The sequence below is a fragment of the Drosophila tropicalis genome, unplaced genomic scaffold (genome assembly GCF_018151085.1).
Source record: "Drosophila tropicalis isolate 14030-0801.00 unplaced genomic scaffold, ASM1815108v1 contig_694, whole genome shotgun sequence".
NCBI lineage: Eukaryota > Metazoa > Arthropoda > Insecta > Diptera > Drosophilidae > Drosophila > Drosophila tropicalis.
Genome location: NW_027173176.1, coordinates 6,904,926 through 6,931,094, shown reverse-complemented (window position 1 = coordinate 6,931,094; position 26,169 = coordinate 6,904,926). Strand labels below are relative to the sequence as shown.

The following is a 26,169-nucleotide window of genomic DNA, read 5'->3' as shown; positions in this document are numbered from 1 at the left end:
ATATCTCTATTTTTAGCTCATGTATGACAAATCAAAAAAGTCCTGGAGTCAGCGGCTCAAAACTCTTAGCAGCAGTAACAACAGCACCAACAACGACAACCAAATCATCAGCGGACAAAATTCACAGAACGTTACTATAGCCACTGCCAGCGGGATGCAGCAACAACAGCATCGTCTGCTCCATCCTCATCCCCATTTGACAGCCGCCTATTGCCAATTGCCACCGCCCGGGTATGAGTTTCTGCCCGGCGCCTTGTCGCGTTCCATGAAATATGCTGAGCCCTGGATCTATGGCACAGTTCGTGGCATACCGCTGCGTCCCTCCGGCTATGGATATCACCATCATCATCATCAGCAGCAGCAGCCACATGCGGCAGCCATTTTTGCACCGGAGACGACAGAGCCGGGCCTGGCAGTTGTGATCTGTTCGTGCGCTGAGTATTTGAGTGGAACGAAACGTGATGTGAAGAAGGCGAGCATATGCAAGAAGTGCAAAGGTTCGCGATTGCCCCTGGCCACTATTGGCGGAGGTTTAGGCGGCGGAGGTATGCTAGCTGGTGGCACACTGAGACTAACAGCTGCCACTTGCAGTAGCAGCAGTCGCTCCATGGCGGCCACCATGCGAGTGGTTAGCTCAACGAAGAAGTCACGTCCCTCAATTTTGGATCCGCAGAAGGATCCCTATGACCTGATGCGACGCACGCGACTGCTGTCACCAGAGCCAGCGGCCAAAAGTGAGTCCACTAAAGAGGGCATTGGCAATGGGAAGTCACGTAGCCGCGACAACGCTGGGGAAGGAACTCAACGTGGACGTTCGAGAACACGAGCGCAATTACCGCCGCCGCCGCTGACAATGGCCAAGGCTAAGCCAGAACCTTCAGATTGTTGGCTCACCGAGGACAATGAATTCTTGCTGCAATCGAGTGGTTTCGTTACGAACAGCAACAATGGCAAGAATCGCCGTTCTATATTGCGGTGTAGTGTCAATCCTTATGAACTGATCTCAGTCGACAGAAAGATGAAAAACTCCAATAATCATGATGACTTCGATGTGGCTGATGCACAGTTAATCGAAGACGAAGATCAACAGCAGCAGAAGCAACAACAGCAGCATCAGCTCCAGGAGAGGCAATTCTATGGCAACAATGTGGCGGCCATTGCCGGGCAAAGGATAAGCCTTGGCAGTGATAATCTGAATAGTGATCTAGCTGATTCCAGTGACAGCTATGAGAAAATTATGATTGCTGCCACACCAACAGCGCCAGCAGCAGCCACACCAAGACGTCCGCCACGCAATAAAAAATCAGATGAGCCAATTGAAAGTTCTACTACTTTAACTGGCCAAGCCACTCCCCTAATGGTAGCTGTTTTCGACAAAGACAATGACAATGACAAGGACAAGGACAAGGATAATGACGAAGCCAATGACAATGACAGTTCGTCTTTTACAGTGCTAACTGTCACGCCCACCTCGCCTTCCATCAAGTCCATCCTGAAGCGTCCAGCAACGTTAGACCTGCCTGCAGTTGGAGCCACCATCTCCAGTGCAACTGTTGAAACTCTTATTGCAGTGGAGCAGCCTGACATGGATGTAGCCACAGCTTCTTCAGCAGCAGCAACGCCATTACTGACGCCGTCGGGTAAATCACAATTCTATATACCAACGCCTACTGCCACACCCCCTAGCCCATACAGCAACACACCGACCCCAACATCCTCAACATCCACATCAAGTTCGCGCAAAAAAGTGCAATTTATGGTCGAGGATAAAATCATAGCAACGAACACGATAGCAACAGCAGCGGCACCACCATTGCTAACGTCGTCTGGTAAGCATTTATCGTTAATTTAACTAATACTTATTTTTAGTAAGAGTTGTTAGTTACAAATAGCTTAAGGAGTTCCAAAACGGAAATCAAAGACTGCAAATTCAAGGAACCCTCTAAAAAACAAACAAAAGTAGGCAACCGACCGATCAATCAAGTCTTTCATTTAATTATTATTCAAATAATTGCTAAACACAAACAATTAGAAAAGAAGTTAGAAAATATTTTGTTCTTAAGCACCAGCAATGTTACTCAGAATGCTGAAATTTTGCCAACGTCCAGGGCATGCAAATTATTATTGTCAGTAGTGGTGAATAGAGATACTGCAGCAGCAGCAGAAACAGGAACAGCAACAGCAGACGCCATCGCCATCGTCATTGCCGTCGCCACATTACCGCATGTCATTGCAACGGGTAAATAGGGGGGAAAAAAAAGAGAAACTAGATAAAACAAAGTCCCTGGCCCTGGTTGTCGCAGCTTATCCAGCTTGTCTCTGCTTGTCTGATGTTGTCCCTGCTCTTGGCCTGCAATTCGCGTAGGCGTATGACATGAAAGAGCGGCAACGACGACAAAGTTGTCGCCGCTGTCGCTGTCATTGTCGTCGACGGCAATTTGCCATTTTGTTAGCTTTTAATTATGAGCAAAGAATGCAAATGCAAGCACTTTTTATCTGTCCAAGTGAAGTGCAGTTTTTGGCCCAGAAATGAAAGAACAAAGCCAATGACATTGCTACCCTGTACTGTATTAACTTGAATTTATTTCATTTGATAACTTCACCTTATTTTCTTACGGTTTTTTAGGTTGTTAGGGTTAAGTCATTGAATTTTAGTTGAGCGCTTTAGAGCATTGAGAATTCGCTTTACATACAAATAATTTAAATTGAAACTCACGCACACGCACACAGAAGAGGACAACAGGGGGACAGACACTCAGGTCTGTTTATTTTTCCGTCTAAAAACTGTGTGGAATTGTTTGTTAATTGCTCATCAGCACGGTCTGTTGCTACTGCAGAATGAGTTTTGCCCACATCTCTCTTTATGCATTATACAAATTTTCTAACAAGCATGAAATTGTTGGGCAGCCACTTTTCGCCTCTCCCCACTCCAAATCTCTCAAGCGTCGGTTCTATCACCCTATGGCAATTGAAATTGTGACATTTGAATGCAAGCGACATTGCGCACCTGCTGAACGCTACTGCAAATTCATGGGGTTTACAGTATAATCAAGCTTCCGACGTCAGGCTAGACCCATAGTCAGACCCTTTGACACAGACCCCCGACCCACCCAATACACACATACATACATATATTCGTATATATGTACGCATATATACATATATGCCAAGGCACGTAGCTTCGCGGCAAACAACGGCAACGACAATCGACAACCGACAACCAGGCTAAAGTCAACGTGACATTTGCACCCGCAAAATGCTGCAAACCTACAGGCGATAGTGTGTGTAAGCCAAACTACGATATGTTAGTTCTTTCATCTGCATACTTACTAGCTGAAAGTAGTGAGGGATACCAGCAAAGAGGGGGCGGCAATAAGTTTTAGTTCGAATGCCAGTTTGGGTGCTAGTGCGGACGCGTGGGACATGTGTTCGACTTCATTCAAGGCAAATTAACAGTCGACACAAAACTCAACTTTTCTTTCAATTAAATTTTGACTGCCTCTTGAGGCGAATACTGTACGAGTGGGTGGTTAAGTAAGTGTAGCCAAAGGGTGTTGTAGCGGTGCGAACGAAGGCAAGAACTTACGATTATTGGCCGTACGTTTGTTGAAGTAGATTTCAAAACTGTTCGCATTAAGGCAATTACACTATACAACATTAACAAAAATCGATTATTTAAAATGTAAGATGACCTTCGTAAAGGAAAGTAGTTTCTCAAAGAATTGACATTGATATAAATACAAAAATGCATAGAGTTGTTACTTATATGATTGTCTCAAGTCATTTAAATGTTTTGTTGTCTTGTGTTTTACATACAATGAGGGCGGCATGCGGCCAATGCCATTCAGACCGCCATGTAACCGGCGCTTTTCTTTTGCCGACCAACAACAATTGCAATGACTATGGCTTATGACTGTCTATTATCGGCAACGTGCCAGGCCACCAAGCCAGCAAGGAGCCAGCCAGTCAACCATTTGGTTTTAGCTCCATCTTCGCTTTTCGACTGGCAAATAAAGGTGACACAGTCACAGCCCACGTGTCTTTCTCCTCGCAATCAATCCCTCCGACGCCGACCCGACCGACTACCCAGACAATTACAAAAAGTTCCTCCTCCACCATGCGTTGGCGTTTTCAGTGCCTTTGGCAGTCATTGTCTGCAATTTGTTGCATTGTTTGTCGCCTTCTTTGGACCAGGGCAAAAAGGAATGAGTTTAACTAACACTTGGAACTTTTGCGAAAACTATTTTTGATTTGATTTTTTTTTTTTGTGAAATTGGAAGTTTGCGTGCTATCACGCACGCCCCCACCTAAAAACCCCATCTAACCATCTAGTAACCCACCATCGAACAAATGAACGAACAAACTCACCAGGCTGCCAACCGCCAGCCGTGATGATTTATAGCGCACGTGTTGCATTTTAGGGGCCTCCCCCGAAAAATCTCAGTGAAAGGCATTAAAGTGATAGAGTCAGTAAGAGAAATTTGCATTTTTCTGTGCCACGAATTCGCCATTTGCCATCATATTTAATGGGGCTACCACCCCCGTTCGCCCCTCCTCCTCCTTCGCCCGTCATTTTGGTGTCTGTTCAGCCGCTCCTCAGTATTATTAATATTTCATATTTGTCTTTGATAAGCACAAATGTAGTTCCAGCATGGTCTTGGCGGTTCGGCTGAAGCAGCTTATTTGAATGAAAACTGTAAATTGAAATTTTCTGCAAGCAAAAAAATAAAGAAAAGGGGAACGGACAATAAAATATGGATTCGGTTTGCTTTGGCTCCGACTTCGACTCCTAGTCTGACTTTGCCCACCAGATGGAAGCGTTTCCGACTTCCTAAAGTGAATTTACATAAGTATATATAGGGATCTATGAATATATACATACTGTCTTTACATATGATCACCTTGACTTTGAAGGCAATATTCACACTATCGCAATCAAATTTGGCGCCCTAATATTTACTATTGACATTGATTGGTCCACAAATTTTCGTAATTATGATTTGGAAACGTTTATGGGTTAATAGACATAATAACAGGTTAAAAAGATGAATTTGTCATTTTTTGACTTTAAAGTTATATGAGAATAATATGAATAACTAAAACTAGTATTCCCTGAGGCATATTTCCCTCGTTTTCCTTCACATTCAAAAATTAAAAATGATTCGAATTTATGCAACAATTCGCTGTTAATTTTACAGGCTGCCCGCCCATAATTTCATTTTACTTTAAATGGTTCTCGTTAGTTTTAATGGGATAGATGCCTGCATCAAATGTTGAATAAGTGTGAATAAAAAATTTGTTTTTCATTTTTTTAAATTGCGCACAATTGTTGTAATTTAAAATGCCAATAGCAGCCGCAACAATGTTTCATTTCCACTCTAAGAAGGAAACAGGGAAAGGAAGTTAAGCCTCATGTCTTCATGTACTTTGCATATTTACACTAATAGAAAATGTGGCAGCCAATTGAAGGAAAGCGCAGAAAATTCTTGAGAAAAAAAGCGCATGCAAAAGTTTTGTTGCTGTTGCTGCTGCTACTTATTTTATGTGTGTGGGGTAATAAAAACTGTCGCAGGATACAGGCCAAGGGGCAGTTTTTATGGCTATTGCTGCTGCGCCTGTTTTATTGTTGCTGCTGTTGTTGCCTACTGCCTGCGGATAGTTTGTCCAATTGCTGCGACAACATTTGCATATATATGCCTCTTCACTTTTCTCCCGTCTCATGAATCGCTGCTGTTCTCATTCTCGTTCTCGTTCTCATTCTCTTTTACTCTGAGTGTGTCCAGCAACCATTCCTCAAACTTAATATATCCTGTTTCCTGATTTTCATGACGTACTTTGGGTTTTCCCTGTAAGCGTCCTTCGGGCTCTGGCACGGGCTTTGTCTCTGGCTATATAGTTGTGACTCCGACTTGGGCTGCTGTTCTGGCTCTTCTTCTCGCTCTCTCTCTATCTCTTTCCCTGTCTGGCCACAGTTTTTAGGTTTTCTGTGTCTCTTCGTTCTCCCATGCATTCTCCATTTTCTGCATTTAAGTGCAATTCTATGCAAGAATGTGTGGACATGGGTATTTGTGTTAAAGCCATTACCGATTCACCCCACTCCTTTTATCTCCACCCTCTTTTCTGCTGCTGTTTCAAGTTCTGCTTACTGCCATAAAATGTTCGTTTTGCTAGCTAATGCATACAAATGCCTGATGCACATTTTGCATAAAGAGAACGAAGGTTGAGGAGAGAGCGAAAGCAGCAACTGCAGCAACAAGCAAACAATATTATGTTGCGTTCAAGACATTCACTTTCAACTTAGCATTCAAATATTCGGATAAAGTTAAAGAATAGTAAAACTAAATTGAACTTAGCATTATTCGGCTACTGAAGTAAGGATGCAAGATAGACGCATAGGCGTCCAAGTACGTGGCAATTCGTTTGTTGGGTTGGAAAATTTTATGATGATGCAGGATAGGTTATTCTTGTCTATCTTAGATCTTTTATCGACTAAATCTAGACCTCTTTTTGGAACTGAAATTTAAGAAAACTGTGAAGCCAAACTACATCTATCTATAAGTAGGCTTGCTTGAATATTGCTGATTAAAAATACCCTTAAAACACGTCACCAAATTTGTGAAAACCGTTTGACAAATTCGTATGTCAACTGGGAAGTGATTTTCTGATTGATGGACCTAAGATTTGGAGAAAAACGAAGAATGGGGCTTACACATTCCCTAAATGAAGGCAGCGATGCTCCGATTGATTTTTCCAGCATCATGAAAGCGAATTCAATTTAAGAAATAACAGTAAACTTAAATTCCAAATTAGCCAAGCCAATAACAACAACAGCAACAAGAAGAAGAGAAAACCTAATGAAACAAACTTTGCCTGTTCTCAACATCCTGGCCTGGCCATTTAAAGCAACTGTTGTCGATGCAGTTGAGAATGTTGCAGCTGTTATTGTTGCTGTTGCTGTCGTGCCGTTGCTGTGGTGTCTGCAATCGATTTAGTTGCAAAATAAATTAAATTTCTCTATACACCCGTCTATTTGTGTGTGTTTTAGTGTGTGTGTGTTTGTGTGTACAAAGCCACAAAGTTTCTGCTAGAAAGATGAAGATGCCAACGGACAAGACAAGACAAATGCACTGAGACTTTGCACTTTCTATGGCGCTAAAATATTGAGTGTCACTATCAATTTCTCACAGTGCACAGTGTGTCCTGATAGAAGAAGAAGGAGCAGTGGCAATGGCAGAGCCATGAAACGAAAGAATGGAAAATCTATCAATGCATGTCCAGGTCTGGCATCTGGCCATAGCACAAAAAGAAGAAACAACAACAACGACAAAAAAGCAACAACACAAAAAAGAGGTAACAAAATATTTGCCATAATAATAAAAGTGCATGATGCATGCAAAAGGCAACAGCAACAGCAGCAGCAGCAGCAACAACAATGTCCAAAAGTTGCAATTTTCTGATTACCATGAAATTTTTCCCAAGCAAAAAGTTGTCTGTGTTGGTTGATTTCTTCTTTTTTGTTTTTTTTTTTCTGTTTTAAACAAAATGAAATTTGCTTCATCTCTTGAGAATTTTACGACAAAGGAAGCGACCAGCAGCTACATCAACGGCAACGGCAAATCAAAAACCGCAACGAAGTCTGTAACAATCTCTCGATATATACTATATCCCTCTATAAGTATGTGTGTGTGTGTGTCTATGATAGCCTGAAGATGAAGAGAGAAAGGTGGAGAAAAAGCAAGAGCAAGAGTTAGACGTAGGGAAGGGCTAGATAGGGTTAGGCAGCAGCAGACACAGCAGCAACATGATTGTTGTAATGAAACGTAACGAAACAAATCAAAGCATGCGGCACGTGAGTGGCTCCGAACATGTTCATCTTGATGCCACAACACTGGGACAAACAGGGGCACAACAGCGGTCAGGGGACGCCACCGGGGGCGGGAGTAACACTAGAGGGCTGGGAGGCAGTGGCCATGTTGAAATTATAAAACACATTGCTGGCTGCTCTTGATGGCAGTCGTCGAAGTGTATAAAATGCTTGCATATTATTCGCATTTCTTTTGCCTTCTCTCCCTTCAGCATACATATTTTCGCTTGCGGTTTTTTCTGTGTCCGTGTGTTGTTTTTGTTGTTGTAGCTACTATTGTGGCTTTTGATTGGTTCTGGCTCCGTCTCTGGCCCATGTACGTGTTGGGGTTTTCTAGTTTTTCTTCTTCACTGGGGGCACAGGAAGTGACCCAGGCTTAGGTCGGCCCCAACCCCTTTTTAGTATTGTTGTGGGAAACTTGTTGTTGCTGCTCGGAACAACTTCTTTTTCCCGTCTTTGCTGTCTGTCTGGGCAGAAAGTATTTCAAAAAAAAAAAAGATGACAGCCATCTGAACTTTGTTCAATGTTCAGTGCAAAAGTGTAAAAGTTGTTAGGTGAAAATAGTTTGCAGTTTAATTTGCCAATCAAAAGTTGAAATTATAAAAAACGTCCACTCTTTGTCAGCAAAAGGCCAATTCAGATTTTTTAACTTGATTGATAGCGAGGCCAATAATAATCTCTATTCAAAACTGCTATGCAACAAAAAAGAATTAATAAAAGACTACCAATGAGTTGCACAAGTTTTACGCTTTGGTCATCCATCAGTTTTTGTTCGTATCGGTCAAGTAATTACCCATTTTATATCCTTTTTTTTAAGCCCTTGTTTGATTTCCAATTAGATTATCCTGGGTTAAATTATTCAAGTTAACTCAAATCCATCATCTATGGATATTTTCTTTGCATAGTTTCATGTACATCGTTCTCCATCCGATGATGGAAGAAATCCAGTCATTTAATTAAGAATTTTCATTGGTTTTTCGATTGCAATATCGCCTTAATTGTTGGTGAACAAAAACAATTTGTAACCTTGATTTCTTGATGTGAGTCGTTCTGGCAACAGGATCGGAGAGCTGCGGGACGTGTGCAAAATTACCATATATCAACAAGCACAATGATGAGTTCTCTACAAAATTGTCATTCAATCTATGACATCTACTGAAACTGTCAATCAATCCCCTGTAAATAACAACTAACTTATGGGGGATGCAGGCAGGATGAAGAGACAGAGGAAGATGGACAGAGGAGACAGAGGACAGAGGAGATGGACTCAGAGCCAGAGGAGGCATAACAATTCGTTTTAACAATTTGCCAAAACGAACATTTTTGTGCCATTTGCAGTTTTGTTTGCTGCTTGTCAGTTAGTCAGTCAGTCAGTGCAGCTGGCTCGTTGACAATCGAACAATCAGTTCGTCAGACCGTCTGTCTGGCAGTCAGTGAGTCAGACCGTGCAGTCAGAATGCGTCACTCACTCAATCAGACGAGACGAATCACATAGATATACTCCGAGGGTTTTTCGGAAACTTTTGGAAGGCATCATGTCAAACTGCTTTTGGAATGCATAATAAGATGTTTCATCTACAGCAGCAACATTAATCGAATAGTTTATTACAAACCAAACCAAAAAAAAACCTGTCGTGAACTGAATTCTTCACAACTTTTTGGTTAACCTTCGTTTGTAGGCGATTCTACATTTACATATTTGTATTTTGCCTAGCCTAAACGTTGACACTTTTGTTGCTTGTTGCAAAAATTTTCCGGGCCAAACACGTTAGCAACATGTCGTCGACAGGCCCCAATCCCAGTATCCGAAAATCCTCAACCAAAAACCCTCTCCAACCTGTTCAACAAATATTTATTCAAAATTCTTCTCTCTGTTTATTTGTCGCACTCTTTCTCCAGCTCCCCTTCCTCCCCCCACACCATCGGTGACATTTTTCGCACTCGTTGACGCCGTCTTACAAAATGAATACTAACAACAACAACAACAACAACGAAAACATCAACAACAGCAACAACAATTTATGGCATTTATGTAGCAGCAGGTGAACAATTTTTGTATTGCATACAAAGCGGCGCTTGGCCCTACTGTTCTGCTGCTACTGCTGCATCAAATGAAGGTTTAAATTTGTTGCCTGCGTTTGGCATTGTGTGCTGCAGAAAATCAATTAACTACACTTTGAAACGTTACGTGAGCCACCCCCCATTCATTGATCAGCCCCCATCTGCTCCCCACCACCGACCAATTTTAACATATTAAAAAACTGTTGCATATATTTCTCCTACTAATATTGAAATTCCGTTGGCGCTGCTCCTGCTCCTCTTTTCTCTTTGCTGATAAATAAAATGAAAATCTCCTCGCTCTCGAAAAATCGTACACCGCTGCCGTCAGGTAAATATTTAGTAAATCGGCTCAGCCAACAGACATGCCACGCCCAACACAAAAGCGCCCTTCTGGTGACCTGCTGCAAACAAAAAATCAGTTTTGACATGATTTCGTTTTTGGGTTTCCGGTGTGTGTGTGTGTGTGTTTCTTTTTTCGTTCTTTTACTGGGCAAAATAGCCATGACGCCGACAAGTGCACTTGACAGCACACTCCGGCACATGGAAAAGAGATGATGGCGGGGACTGGGGCTATGGCTGGGGCGAGGGGCAGGTGGTCGTGGCAGTAGCGTCAGTAAATATTACTGCAGCAGTCACGCAGTTTGTGGGAGGTCTCCAAAAAAAAAAAGAAAAGAAAAAAAACCAAAAAGAGTTCGCGTAGCGTTTATAAAAATGCAACTAGTTCCCGGCATAAAAACCCATGAGCCAGCAAGCCTGGTGTGCGATGCGGATGCGGATGCCTGCCACTTCACTTGCCACACACACACACACACACACACACTAACACAAGAGAGAGTGAGATTGAGGTTGGAACACACACACACACACACACACATCTAGAAAACTCGACCCCGTGTTAGGTTTTTTCACGTGCGAACAAGCGCAAAAGTTATGAAAACAAGTGGGCGTGTCAGGCGCGAGAAAAAGGAAAAACGGTAAAGCGTAAAAAAGAACCTGCAGCAGCAGCAATGGCGGCAAAGAAAAACTAACGAAAATGAAAATGCCTTACTTTTCATTTCCATGAAATAAAAATACGCAACTGCCTCTAAATTGGGGGAGTGCATTCAGATCTTTTTATGTAGTTAAGTTGTTTCAATTTCAGCTGATTTCGATTGGCCACTTGATCAAAATGTTAGATTCTATAAATGTGAGCGATCGACGATCGAAATGAAGGTATTTGAAAAATTTTGAAATACAATTCCAGTTAGTTAAGTTTTGGTCTACATTTCTCATACTTTTAGCTTAGCCTTTTTAAGTTGAATTCAATTTAAAGTTTAACAGTCAAGAAAAGGCGATCACAACTCCTTAGATTAAATACAAATATTCTTAATCAGCATTAGCAGCCAAAGCGATATATCAATTTATATATACATGTATGTCGATGTGGAAGCCTGCACTAACATTTTTGGTAGACTCTTACAATATGGTGAAGTAAAGTCAAGAATATTTAATTTTCTCTTAAAATTTTGCTTTTACATCTCTTGGAATATTTTATTTCGCTCTTTTGTTGGATTTGTTCTCGTGTCTCCCATCTCATGTGTTTGCCTGTGTAGTTAGCTATTTTGCCAGTTTCTGTATGTGGGTGTATAAGTGCAGAAGTGTTTAGTACACAAACAACAGACAGGCAATTGCATCATACAGCAAGAGGCTATGGGCCAGAGAAGGGATTGATGGCGAGAACGGGAGGCGGCACCAAGAACTAGAAAAATTCCAACGTTACTGGGTAAAAATAAAAATTATTTGCATTTCACCTGCATGTTGGCACGTGATTGCGGTCATGTTACGCAACCCAATGTCGATGATGCTGCCGGTACCATTGCTGTTGCCGTTTCTGCAGGTCCTCCTGTTCCTGTTCCTGTTTTTCCATTTTCCATTTCCCATTCCCCATTTTAATAGTCATGCACTGGCATTTCATTTAGTTGCTTTGGCTCTGGCTTTCCACAGGGCTTAAAAATATTTGTCAAGTTGCTGCTGCAGCACGGTGGTAGAACACTGTGTGACGTGGTGGGGATGGCGGGTGCAGGTAGCGTATGTCATTTGTGTAGGTGTTTAACAAACACACGATGAGAGCGACTGCATTGCTGTTTAGAGGCAAGCACACTTTAGCCACTACCAACAGCAACACCCACTGGCAACAGCAGCACGTGCACGACAACAACAGGAATTTTAGTTGGCCCTGCCCATCTCCATATCAAGGATCAGTCTCTCTCTCTCCCTCTCATTCACTCTAGCCCCTAGTGTCTCTAGTGTCATGTAACTGAGGCTGAAATGTCAACAGTTTACTTTGCGCCCATTTAGCATGGGGATTAAATGGGTTTCTTTCCTTTATTTTCTTGCTTTTTTTTTCGATTTCCAGTTTGTTTTTTGTTCATATGAGTGAAAAGTCATCCGTCGGTGTAACGGAAAGAAACCTCAGTCAAAAATCGCCGTCGTCAGAAATCGCGTGCCGCCTTTGTCGCTTATCTGATCTGAGGTCAAAAGTTGATGAAGTGCCTGAAAGCTTCCGCGCGACACTTGACACCACCTGCTGTTGCCCAACCCCACTCCGCCCTCTACTCCTTACCACATCCGCCTGCCATTCACCATGGGTTTTAATTCAATGCACTTCGAGTTGATGCGAGTTGAGCGACTCGTGAGTTGAATACGCATATATGTACATATACTAAGCCGGGGACATAAATAAAGTCAACCAACAACAAATCTGTGTGCATGGGGGCGGAAGTGCTAACAAAATGGAAACAAGAACACAAAAATATAAACGGAACTCAACCCGCCAGTGAAGGATGTGAAAAGGCGTTTTACACCAACCAATAGTGAAACTTAAAATCTAGTAATTTCCCTATATGCTTAAATAAATTTAATCAAACGAAAGCAAACGAGAGGGAATAACCGAAAGTTTCTGGTCATTTATCGCTCATTTTTAGAGAGCTCTGAGATTTGTCATAGTAAAGAAAGGTGGCCTTGTTAGTGCCCTCGCTTAAAAAAATGTAGTAAAAAACAAATCAACTTTTCCTCTACAAATGAAAATTCGGTCCACTTGAACAAAGCCGAAGCAAAAGGAGAAAGGCAAATGGAGCAATAACGATGAAGAAGTTCTAACCTAAAAAGGACTCTCGTTTTTGCCATTACGCACGTGATTCATATGCAGAACTTCTGTGTCCCTGCTGTCCTGTGTGTGTTTGCGTTGGTGTGTGATAGGTGTGCACAGTTGCCTGTCACAATAAATTTACTAAAAGTGACAAATATTTTATGCTTAAGAATAATTGATGAAGTGGCTACAAAGTGTCGCTTTGCTTTCCACCTAACCTAACCTTACCTTACCTTACCTTACCGCATACGACACCTCCCATCATTCTACCAACTTGCCCTTGCTCATTCGTTTCCCCAAAAACGAAGCGGCAAAAACACAACGAGAAGGCTCGACACGTCTCGGTCAGGTTGTTTGGCAAAGGCAAAAGCAAATAATAAAGTGCTAAATCATAGCCACGCTTAGTACTTTCAACTGTTTTGGTCGCTTTCGACCCACCCCCTTCTACCATCCCGCCTGACCCCTTACAAATGTCAGTCCATAGAAATGTATGTGTGCGAGGCAAATAAAAACAGTCCAAGGAAAAAGGCAGACAGGATATTACGACATATTGCTCGGGCAACGTTTCTGTGCACACAAAAATTGCGCCCAGGATTATGGCACTATATTACCGAGCCAAGAAGAACAAGAGGAGGAAGAATCTCCACCACCTCCAGGCCCTGATCCAGCTTTCGCTTCCAACTCTCACTCATGCCTTGCGTCTTGCATATGAATGATGAGCGTCATTTAATCTTTGTCTATGGGCTCCGTCACCTACGCAACTCACACATACATACATACTTATATTCCCATACACACACGCTCACACACAGATATATGTAGGTGGAAGCAATTGTTTTGGTTGGCTCCTGCCCTTGTCCTTGTCCTTTATCCTGTTGCTGTTCCTGTTTACTGTGTTTGCCTCCCAACTACGCGAACTGCGCTTGACATGTCCTTTAGGTTTGTTTGCATTGGAATTTAATGCGGACACATGAGACCCACTGCCTCAAACGCAATTGAGAGAGGGTGCGAGGCGAAGAGGACCAGCATCTTTGGCTTTAAGTTTGATATAATTCCAAATTAGCTAATGCATTAACTATCCACACTGGTCGAATTTTCTAGATAAAACAGATATCCCACCCTCCAAGTGGCCCAGAAAAATGTTCAATTTCATTTAAACAATAACATAAACATTTCATATTAAACATATTATATGTATGTAAATATGTATTTTGTATGCAGATGTTTGATTCTCCTCACATGACTTTTAAATGGGGAACGAAGTTAGCCCTAATGCGCGTTGCCTTTATCTAATGCCATCTACTTCCGCCATTTTGTTCAATTTGCGCCTTTTAAACAAACAATTATGTGTCATGAATAAATTAGCAAGGACTAAACGACCTTTAACAACACGCTGAAAGAAGATGCTGATCAATTCGAGAACCAAAGAGAGAAAACAAAAACCAAATGTGAGAAAAAATATGTAATAACATTTAAAATTCAAATGAAAAAAAAAACCCACACGCACAAACGGAGAGGCACATATGCAGCAAAGGGAGGGGATGGTAAGGGAGGAGAGGAAACGTGGAGGCGACGCCTGTCGCGCCTGCTGCCTAGTTGCTGGCGGGCATAGACAACGCGGAGTAGAGGACATGAAGAACACGAAACAAAAAGTGCCTCTGGCGCGTCCATGGAATATGCGAAATTAATTGTCTGTTTGTTGCTAACAAATTTGAATTTAAACCGCATGCACAGAGAGTCGAGAGACAGAATGTGGCCATTGAGAAGAGGGTGGAGAAATGTGTGAGGAAAATTGCTCTCCTCATTCCCGTTTCCGTACCCGATTTTTTCTTTTTGGGGTGCGTTTGTTTGCTTACGAAACAACTTGAAGTTGTTGAGCTTAAGTTGCTTGTAGCTGTTGTGGCTGTCGCTTGATGTTGCTACTGCCGTTTCACAGTTAGCCATGCGGTTTGCTAACTGCGAGTAACACAGCAGCAACACCAGAAAGTTGCTGCGGGGAAACTTTGGCTCTACCCAGCAATTGTCTCACTAAAAGTCCTTACACAATTCTACACGCAGGCCTCGTCTTTGGCCTCGGCCTTGCCACTTGCCCCCGCTCTTAGTTCCTGGTCCTGCGACCAGGCCCCCGTCTCCATGTCTTCTACTGTCCTTTTGTCGTTGTCGCAGCATTTCCCTCACACGCTGGGAGAGCAAATTAATTGCTGCTGCTGCCGTTTCATCGTCGTCGGCGCTTATTTGTCTTTGAAATTTGTTTCTCGGGCTGTATGCGCTTGTGGGCCCAGTGAAAATGTCCTGCCATTTAATTTGCCATTGCTAGTGTCGTGTGTCTCCCCCTCTTGCCGCCTTTGCCTCTGTCCCTTTACCTCCTCCCTCCCCTATGTCTATTTTGCTATTTAAATTTAATTTGCATTACTTAAAGAATTTAAAAAGCAAAAGCAACAAAACACAAAAAAAACTTGTCCTGCCGAAATACCGCACCTACATTCCAAACTCCTGCCGCCATCTACATCCCCTCTACCTCCGCACTGTGTCCTTTTTCTCTTTTGAGAAGCTTTTCTGCTTCAACATTTTTATTTACTTGCGGCCGGGGCGAAATTCTGTTTATTCTTGTTGTTGCCTTATTTTTTTTTTTTTTTTTTTTTGGCAAGTTTTTTATGGGCGAACCCAAAAACTCAAGCTGAAAGCCCACGACCAGCCTTGGACAAATATTTCGTATAGTTTAATTCTTTATGTTTCGCTTTTTCTTAAATTGTTGTAAACTTGCTGCCCAATGTCCCCCATAAACGGACCGCACTTATCTTACAACCAGGGCACAAACTTTTTGTTGGTTGTTGGGGTCAACATTGCGCATACGCACCATTTGCCCGCATAGCTACAGTCACTCCATCGCTACGGTCCGTTCTGCTTTTTTCCTTTCTCCCATCGTTCATTCGTTCTCGCCGCAAATTGTGCATATTACCACAAAATCAATTTACATTCCTAAACTGATTTTCCGACTCGCATGTGTTTAATGGCCTGTCCACTCCCCCCCGTACCGTCTTACCACATGCCACCGCCACCAATCGCTGGAGTCGAGTCCAAGAGTCGAGTTTTAGTCCCCCCAGCACGCGACTCCAGTGCGCACGGGAAATTATTAAATTAAAATTATGTTTCTGGTCATGCGACGACACTTCCTTGCCGACTTCCAATTAAAAAAAAAAAAAAAAGAAGAAAAAAAGAACGCAAAAAAAAAAACTATGCAAAAACCGGCGAACATAAAAGTATAAAGAGCCACGGCACCACACATTAACTATAGCACTAACTCCCAGAGATAGCAAACCGACCAACTCATATTATGCGAGCACGGTCCAATGTAACATTTAACGCCATTTCATTTAACCCATTCGGTGTTTGAGCAAAGCTACAAAATCAAGCGGATAATTTTGCCTAATACTGATCTTTCAATTGAAGAGGTTTACTCTTGTGGGAAAAATATTGTACTAAACTTCGTAACATAATGTCGATCAGGTGGTTTTCTGTTGAAATTCATTCATTAGATGAGATGCGAATGCGTTTTTACCTCAGGTGTGCTAGTCTCATGGGTTAATATGGGGCATATCCGGCAAATGTCCGATCCCCTGTGGCCATAAGCACGTACATCAAAGGCAAAGCCAAAGCCGGTGTTCCAGGAGTCCCTCCACTCTCTCTACCTCTCTAGCCACATGCGGGCGCCACACCACATGGCTCATATCCTGGCGGTGGCATGGTTGCTTTTCACTTTTACTGTGCGTCGTCGTCGTCGTCGTCGGCGTGTTGTCGTATTGTCGTTGTCCTTGTCGTTGCCTTGGTCGCTGTCGTTGTCCTTGGTGCTCACGTCGTCGCAGCATTTAAGCCTTAAGCAGGCCACTTAGTGGCGCGAACATAAATCTGTGCTCCAAATCCGAGCAATTAAATGCATCGTAATTTAGCTCCGGTCTTCTCAGTCTACGTCCAGGTTGTTGCTGTCCTGCTACAGCCACTGCCATAGACTCCATCTCCAACTCTGGCCCTGGTTCTGGCTCTGGTGCTCTTTAGTACGCAATTAAGGAGAAGTACGCAACACGGCAATTCAGTTTCAGTTTCGCCTGGCCTCACACACACACACACACACACACACACACACACACCCGCACTTACACGGTTGCCTTACGCACACACGTGCAATAATCTGTTCGTTCGCCATTTTGTTTCGTATTGCCACGCTCCACACAACTTCTTATTAATTGACGCAAATTTATGGTTTTTCGACGCGTTATTGTTGCAGGCAGAAATTAAAAAATATAAACAGACAAGCAACAGCAAGGACAACAACAAGAAGCCAGGACGACTTCTCTATGGATGAGATGAGATGCCATATAAGAGATGCTGGGCCACATAAAGCACACCAAACAGCTGTCTAAAGGCAGAGAACAAGAGTCAAAGGGACCACAAACGCATTTTTATGGTACTCGGCAATTAGAGAAGGGCGACGCAGCGTAGCTTTTAGTGAGAAGTATGAAAAGGCAGTGGCTTGGTTGGCTTGGGACAGGAAGTTGAACTTCTTCAGAAAGTAGGCGTACCACAGAGGCGTGTCCCCAGGCAACTAAGGGTGGAAATGTATGGGTGGAATGAGTGGTAATAATTTGTTAGCTTTTATTTGTACTTGGGAATATCAAGTATGCGGCTTTTGACTCTTGTTTGCCATATACCCTATAAATAGATGGACAACGAGCCCTGAACTTTAGTCAAATGGCAGCCATTGTGTATTTCAACGAATATTCTCATGCTTCTACAGGTTAAGCAACAAATAATTATTACCATTAAAAAACTTTCAATTGTTAACTCATTGATTCCTTTTGCCAAATCATTTCGTATACCATTTGCATAGATTTTCTGGGTGTAACCAGTCCCTGGGTATTGTGTTGGTCGATTTTACTTTATTTGAAGTTCGCTACGGAAAGTACCACCCACTTTACTTTTTGTTGTTGCTCTTGCTTATGTTATTTTTGTTGTAATGTTAAGTTAACGTCTGCTTCTTGTTATGGCCCCATTCGGATGTTCGGATGTTGGCTATTAGACGACCATTAAATAATTGCAGGCAATTCAAGAAGAAGGAGAACATAGCCCAAGCAACAATAACACCAACAACAACCACATGAAGCAACTGTTTTTTGTTCATTTGCTGTATTTAAGGGCATCTAATTGCCTGCAATTTGCGTTTGTATGGGTGTGGGTGTGTGTATATGTGTATGTGTATATATTTGTGGCGACTTTAAAGGCAGCATAAAATCTAATTTAATAAACTGAAAACTGTAACTAAAATAGCGGCCAACAATAATCGTATTACACTTCTCCTAGCTCCTCTGCCTCAGCCCTTCAAAATACTGAAATAATCATAATAAAGTTAACAAGCAACGAAAACCGCAAACATACACACAGGCAGTCGAACAGACAGACAGATAAAATGGACTAGGTGGTCAGTCAGAGAGAGAGAGAGAGAGACAGAGAGAAGGCAAAACTGACATTTTGTTATAGCTATAGCAACTGCAGGGCACCTTAGTGCCATATCCGAAAAACCAAAACCCAAAACCAACAAAAGTCCCAAAAAACCAAAAAAAAATAAAAAACAAAAAATAAAATAAAAAAAATGGAAGGGGAAAAGCGAGACAGGTTGGAGAAACACTGGACAAATGGGCAAATACTAGGGCAAATGAAAAGTAGCAAGAGGCAAGTGGCTGCTGGGCAAACTCTGGCCATAACAGTTGAGCTTTAGCTTGAAAATTAATTAAAAAATATTTATTAGAAACTGGAATTTATTGTGTATTGTAGAAAGTGCACACGGAAACCCAAATCCCTAAGCAAATCTAATAGCCTCGGACTAGCTGAGAGGTGTAAAATATCCACTAGATCTCACAATTAAACGTAAAAAAAAACTATTAACTTAATTGTTAACTGCATAGTGCATAGAGTGTACGGGAGTGAAAGAGATATCCTGTGGGGGGGAAGGCGTTTAGGACGCTTTAATTGTTGTTGGCTCTGGCACAAATTGCAAATGAACACGAAACTTGAAAGTTGGCAAATGCTTCTACTACCACTGCAAAACTAAACCGAACCGACGGACTCAACACTTCGTATACGTAACATTCGTTACGGAATAGGTAAGTGGGCGATGGTAGATGGGTGGTCCTCCCGCCCTCGATTCTACTGCTGGCCAAACAACACATTTTACACTTGCATGCATAGATTGTGCTTAAAATTTAATCATCTAAATTGCAAATAATTGAGCAAAAGTTTCAAATATGCTTAAACTTTACTTCATTCACATGAATGCCAATGCGAATGCGAATACGAATACGAAACAAGGGGAAAAGGGGAATAACAAAACTCGATGAGTTTGCAAACGTTGATTGGTAGTAGTTTGCACTAATTTAATTTGGCTTCAATTGAGGTTTTAAAACCCCGTCGAACAATTCCATTGCAAATCCTTTTTTATTAATCATTTAATCTTTACCCATCTTTCTCTGCTTTGACACAGTTTTCCACATATTTTTTTCTATTTCCAACTGAATCTAGAAAGTAGTCCTTTTAGTCCCTTTTTTGATTCTGCTCGTTCACAAATGTCTAATTATTAAATACGAGTTTTATCTTTATGCTCAAATGAAATCCTTGTCTTTTAAGTGATCGAATTCATGTTTCCTGTGCGTGACGTAAATTCTTTCGTTAAGGCTTGCAAAATTTTCAAAGGTTTATACTAGGTAACGTTCGTTTCGCATGTGTGTGTGCTGTTGCTTACTTTTTTTTTATTGAAAACTCAGTTTGCATTTTGCAGTTTTCCTTTTCCTCGACTGACTTGCTGCCGTGCTGGTTGTTCTCCTTTTTTTCGCAAAAAATTATCGTAAAAGAATTTTACCTGAGCTACGTGACTGCTGAACTTAATATCCGTTTGTCATAAGCGTTTCTAATGCATATACACCCAGACAGAGCGAGACTGAGAGACAGTGAGAAAGCCAAAGAAAGAGAGGGATACACAGAAAAATACAGGGAGTAGCTGAGAATGAGGAGCTGGCTGCACTTAGCGCGCGCACACACACAGACCCACACACACACACGGAGATATAGAACGAAAGGGAGACAAACACTCTCATACTGACACAGAGAGATCTCAGGGGCACGTACAGACACTACTACTGCTGGTCCTGGTACTCCTACTCCGGCTCCAGCTCCAGCTTCAGCTGCTGCTGCTGCTGGCTAACAGGAACTGTAAAGTTGCTACGCGTTGTGAAAAACAAAAGCCAGCGACATTTTCAGCTAAATTAAGTATTTTTAGTATTTCTTAGGTGACTCTGTGAAAGGAGTTGTTGTTCATGCAATTGTTGTTCTTTTCCCTTTTTTTTTTTGCCAATGCTCGAGGAGTAGATTTTTGAAAAGAGCAGCTGAAGCCGGAGAAGTAGCAGGAGGGGCAGCAGCAGCAGCAGCGGCGCTTTAATTGCATTTTCCTTTAAATAATGCAGTCGAGGCCATTGTCTGCAGCAGTCAGGTGAGAATTGCTTGAAGGCAGCCACGCCCCTAAAATGTTGGGCCATAAAAGTGCTCCTACGCCTTTTTATGGCTGCACACACACACACACACACACACACATATATATATACCAACACTGAATGGAGCGGGTTTTTTATGACATAAAAGGCGAAGCGACTGCCATTAAAGAAAAGTGTACTTTTTGGCTGCGATTCGTTTTTATACCCTTGCAAAATAGACGGGTATATTTATGAATCTTAACAATCAATCGTATCTAATCTGTATATACATGTGTTATTATGCACATTATGAATATTTATGGATACATACGATTGCACCCTCATTTCAGAGGTGATTGTTTCAAATGTTAATAAAACATTTGGTCAAGGGTATGAAAAGAGCCTTCACCACCGAAGGTATGAAGCTCCTTTGGATTTCGTTACTGTTGTTGCCTCACCCAGTAGCAGCAATAGCAGCAGCAATTCTTGCAACGTTGTTATAACCATGAGAAGCAGAGCAAGAAACATTTTCCAACACATTTGGCAAGCAAGTCTTTCCCTCCTTTTTTTACTTCTCATTCTACCCCGTCTCTTTTTGCCATCCACTTTTCCCCTCTTTTCCCATATATCTCTCTAGGGTCGCTGGGTCGGTCTCTGTTTTTTGGCCAGTTGCTGCCGTTGCTTTTGCTTTTGTCTGTGTTTCCCCGTACACATGCATATATAATATCCCATAGACCTTCTTGAATACCCACTGCTAGAACCTACATTCCTAGGGCATTCATATATATGTATGTATCTACGTATATGTAAAAATTTCCCTTAATTAGTGTAACTCCCTCACATAAACGAGATATCGTAAGGGCGATACGATCGCCGGATTGTTCCTGAAAATCGAATACTTTAGTTCTTTATCTTAGGGTATTAATGGGTACTTTCTGGTCTTCGTTGTTGTTAAACTTTCTTTCATATCTTACTCTTTGGCTGCTTGTTTCGCGTTGCTTTTGTTTGTCCCAGCACAAATAATTTTACTGATAAAAGATTTTCAACGCATCTTATGCTGCCTGTTTGCACTTTTGCAATATGTTTGTTTTTGTTCAAAGAGAAATGTATATAACCTTCTATACATAAGTATGTACAAGTATATAGGCAAGTTGGAACATCGGATGCGACTGTAAGTAGTTTACGCCGCATTTAAAAAAAAACGACCAGAAATATAAAGTAAAGCGGAGTAAGTAACAAAAAAGGACAACGAAAAGAATAAGGAAAGCAAAGGAAAAACAAGCATCTGCCAAGACAAAAGAGCAGTCCAGGAACAACAGGAGCAGGGACAGAGGCAGCAGCAGCGGCCAGTTTCAATTCGAGGACAAGGAAATGAATGTTGCACAGGCTGGCAGAACGTGCCACGACAGAACAGTTATAGCTACCTTAAGCTGCATTTCGACTTGGGGAAAGCGGGGGGAATTTCCCTTGTTTCTGTTGTTGCAATGGGCATTGTTTTGTTTGCTGCTGGCTGCCAAAATGAAACTCAAATCAACTCGTGCATTTCTAATGCGAATTTATACATGACATTCTCATCATTCCCATCTTCTCATATCCATAGCGAAACTTCACCCTGGCATTACTCGGTCTCCTCTTTCGTCTTTTCGTCTTCCGTTGGCTTGGTCTTTGGTTCGCTATTCTTGTATTCTTATTGAAATGAGCCAAAAAATAGAAAATGCTTACCCAATGTTTTGTCTGCTATCTTTCATATGAGGATAGATCAAAAAGTTATTATGCTCATAAAACTAAATATGAAACTTTGATATGATAAACAGCTTGTTTTGAGTATGCAAATAATTGTTAAACATATTTGCTGTTATTTATACAATGAAATTTTCTAAATATTTTTATATATAAATCTATTGAATGATTGATTGGAATGATATCCCTTAGAATCCGTAAATATAAATACTTATTACAGCTCTGACTAAATCGAGGGTATTTACGATTCTTCATTACCAAAGAAAGCTCACTCCTCTGATTTTTTTTTTTTGGTTTTGGTTAGTTTCTTTCATTCGGAATACTTAGTATTTTCGCCGGCAGTTTGCCAAAGATTCACAGAACTCTCAGGACTGTCGACTCAGTTTGTCAGCTTGTCAGCACATTGAGAGGGGGAAGCAGCATGACCAGAAAGGTACAGTGGGAGGAAGAAGCGAAAAGGGCAAGAGGGAAATTGGGGCTGGCTTTTGTTACTCATTTATTTTGATTTGTTTACTATTGCGATTTATATGTATTTCCCTTGCTTGCTGCAACAAAAAAAAAAAAAAAAAACGAAAAAGAAATGTATACAAAAATAGTGCAAAAGAAAGCGCAGAGCAATAAAATTAAGCTTGGATTTATTGACCCATTTCAATTTGACTTGCTGCCCCCTTTCCAAGTTTCCCTCTCTCCCTCTCTCTTTCTTTTTATCTCTATTACCATTTAAGTATGTTTGCCCTATCTCTATCTCTTGTATGTATCTATCTCTTCGTTTTCTTTTGATACTTTAACTAAAATAGAAATGTTTTTACTAATCCCAAGCAAGTTACTCTTTTAATTACTTTTCCATCTCATGAACAAAAGCTAACTCCTTTTCATTTTCACCTTAATTTGCCTTTTTTACAGCAATCTCTCAATTAGTCCCTAGCTAGGCATTTGTTTTCCTTAAATTTCCCATTGCAAAATATTAAAATCAAATATATTTTCATGTTTGAAAAACAGCATTTTATGGCAAATTTTGCGGCTAAATCTATAAGAACTAACAGCTATAAATCCATTTTGCAACTGTTGGCTTTTGTTTTCATTCAATTGTTTCAGTTACACGGACAAAATATGTACGTACGTATGTATCTTCACATTGCTAATAAGTTTTATAGAACTACACAGTTTGCTCAATAAGAAAGCTAACGAAAGATGTGGGCAACTCGAGCAGTTTGTCGTTTTTATTTGGCACCGACAACGATTCAAGCAAATTGGAACTGAAACGCCATTCAACTGAAAATCAAATGAACGTTTAAATGCAGTATTTCTTGATTAATGGCACATTTATTATCTTGAACAATTTGTAACAAATTGTGTCGAGAGAAATGTTTCAAGGTTTCATTACATTTCTACATTTTGGGCTAGTTGAGTTTTTGACTTTTTATACCTTTTTTGGTCCACCTCTTGGGCCAAGTTGTTGCCACGGCAACGACAATTGCTAAGGGGAAAATAAAAAAGAATCACTTGCCATTTTATTGCCAACTTGTCAAATTTGGCGTTTATTTATACAGCAGCTTTATTTGGCATTTCGGTGCGCTGTGAGGGAGTAGAGTGTCGTGAGTATTTCGTTACGGTTCACTATACTTTTGGCTTCTCCACTCTCAAAACAAAAGGCGTTAATTAAATATTTGCGCTCAAAGACAACTCGACAACCAATTACAACTGCACTAGCTGCACCAATAACACAAAATGGAAAAACAGCAACAACACTTGAACAAAAATCTCATTAAGTGGTGATAGAAAAAAAGAGAGCAAAGCAATTGCAGAAACAGTAGGTGCGGATATCCGACTGATAAGCAGGTGAAAGCCGAACAAAACGGTATTAGGTGAAAGCAAAAAGTTCTAGATGCCAAGTTGCGTTCCATATTTAAGTAACTCAGTAGAAGAAACAATAAACTTATTAGATTTGGATGCTAAGATCTGGTCCAATCTACATAGAGAAGTAGGAATTTTTGGGTATTATAAGATTGGTCTACACCACTTATAAATATGAGCCGCACCTTATTTAGATTGATGCTACTGTTTACTATTGCTTTGGATGTTGTTGTTGTAATTTGTCGCTATTTTGCATAGAAAACTAAGTTACACAAATGCGATTAGCGAATTGTCGAAATGTTTGAAAAAGGATTTTCGACAATTGAAATTCAAGTGGCTGGCTGCAATTAATTAATTTCATTGTATCTTTGCCCAACAATTTGCTCTTCCTCTTCTTCAAAGGAAAGAAAAGAGGAGGAGCACGTAGAATAAGGTAGAGAAAAGGATTCTTCAGTTTGGGTTCAAGTTTATTCTTAACACTTCGCTTATCGCTGCCATTTGAGACGTTCTGTTGGCATGGGGATGGAAGATGCGAGGGAGGTGTAAGATGTGTTCGTTGGGTTTGATGGTTGGGGATTGGGTCAAAGTGCACTGCTCAAATCTCTACTTTGATGACACTCATTAACATAAAACGCAAAAACGCAAAAAGGTGGCCGCCACCAACTCTCTGCCATCGACCCACTGCGACTCTGACTCTGTTTCTGCCTCATGCCATAAAAACCCACAGCTCACTTTTCACACTCATTAAAATGGACGACAAACAACGAGGATGATGAGGATGATAAGAGCCCAGCATTTCAAGGACATTCTCCACATTCACTCTGGGGTGTGTGTGTGTGAGAAAGAGACAAAGACAGTAGTAGATAAAGACGAAAAGGGAAGGGAAAGCGAAAGAAAGAGATAGCATGTCATCAAATTGTGCTGTGACGTCAGCGAACCCTTTTTCCACATTTAAATGTAATCTATTATCTTAATTCCAACACAAATTGTTTGGCGGCTGCCTAAATAAATGCCAAGGACTTTTGCTGCCTCCGCCGACAATTCAAATACCCGGACAAGATACGACAAGGGAGTCTCTCCTCCCGGGCAGAGTTGCTGAAAAGCAAAGCTTATCGGCCGCAACGTAAATCACCCAATTTACCATAAATAAAGATACGTACATATTGTCAGCGTGCTAAGATGGCGTAGGGCGCACAAATAGGCACGGATGAAGAGACAGACAGAAGGGCGTTCAGACGGTTGGGCAGACAGTCTAAAGGGAGTTGGAGGAAGAAAGAGAGCTACCAAAGCCGCAGCCAAAAACCAAAACAAAACACCTTATCGCCGCCGAGCACATCTTTAAGTGGCTGTCAACGTGGCCATGCTGGCCATGCTCAGTCCCGGTCTTCGTCTTGGGCTCAGACTGGTACTCAGGCACAGCCGTGTTTGTGTAGTATGGGGTTGAGTGGCTACCCAATGTATCACCCGAGTAGTAGATGGTGGGGGTTTTGCTAACGTAACTACTGCTAACTTGGTTCGTTGGTGGCCGCACATAAATCTGCATGCATGAATTGCAGTGCTGCCCAAACAACTGGCGCTATAAATAGCCAAAATGGATAGATAAGCCAATGACTGCTAATTCAATGAATAGAATGAAATGGACTAAGATCGCTGATAGCGCCGACAGTGACGCAGCTCTTCAATAAAATTTTTGTTGACTTGAAAAGCATTTTGCACCATTTTCAACAAAACAGAGATTCTACGAATCTACATATATAAATCGAAATAACTTTCTAGACTATAAAGAATAAAACATAGAATCTATAATGAATAACACCGACTATATAGAATATTGCCACAAAATGGCTAAATTCACTTCAGCACTATCCCTGAATAGTGACCACATCCGTCTATGGGCCCTCTTGGCTTTGGCGGTCCGACGACGGAAAAAAGTAGGAGTCAGGCGGGTCGAAAAGGCAGAGAAGCAATATGGAGCAGGGTGAAGCAACTTCGCTGTCTTAGATTTATTT

The 26,169-nt window shown here is 41.5% G+C and overlaps 1 protein-coding gene across 1 annotated transcript in view; it reads left to right on the top strand.

Annotated features, from left to right (window-relative positions):
* The window catches only part of RhoGEF64C (Rho guanine nucleotide exchange factor at 64C), a 101,940-nt gene that overhangs the window by 69,107 nt on the left and 6,664 nt on the right, over positions 1–26,169 (top strand). The window contains exon 5 of the mRNA XM_068292625.1: positions 17–1,829. Coding sequence (XP_068148726.1) covers positions 20–1,829 — 1,810 coding nt within the window. The 5' untranslated portion in view covers positions 17–19. The remainder of the gene's footprint in view (positions 1–16; positions 1,830–26,169) is intronic.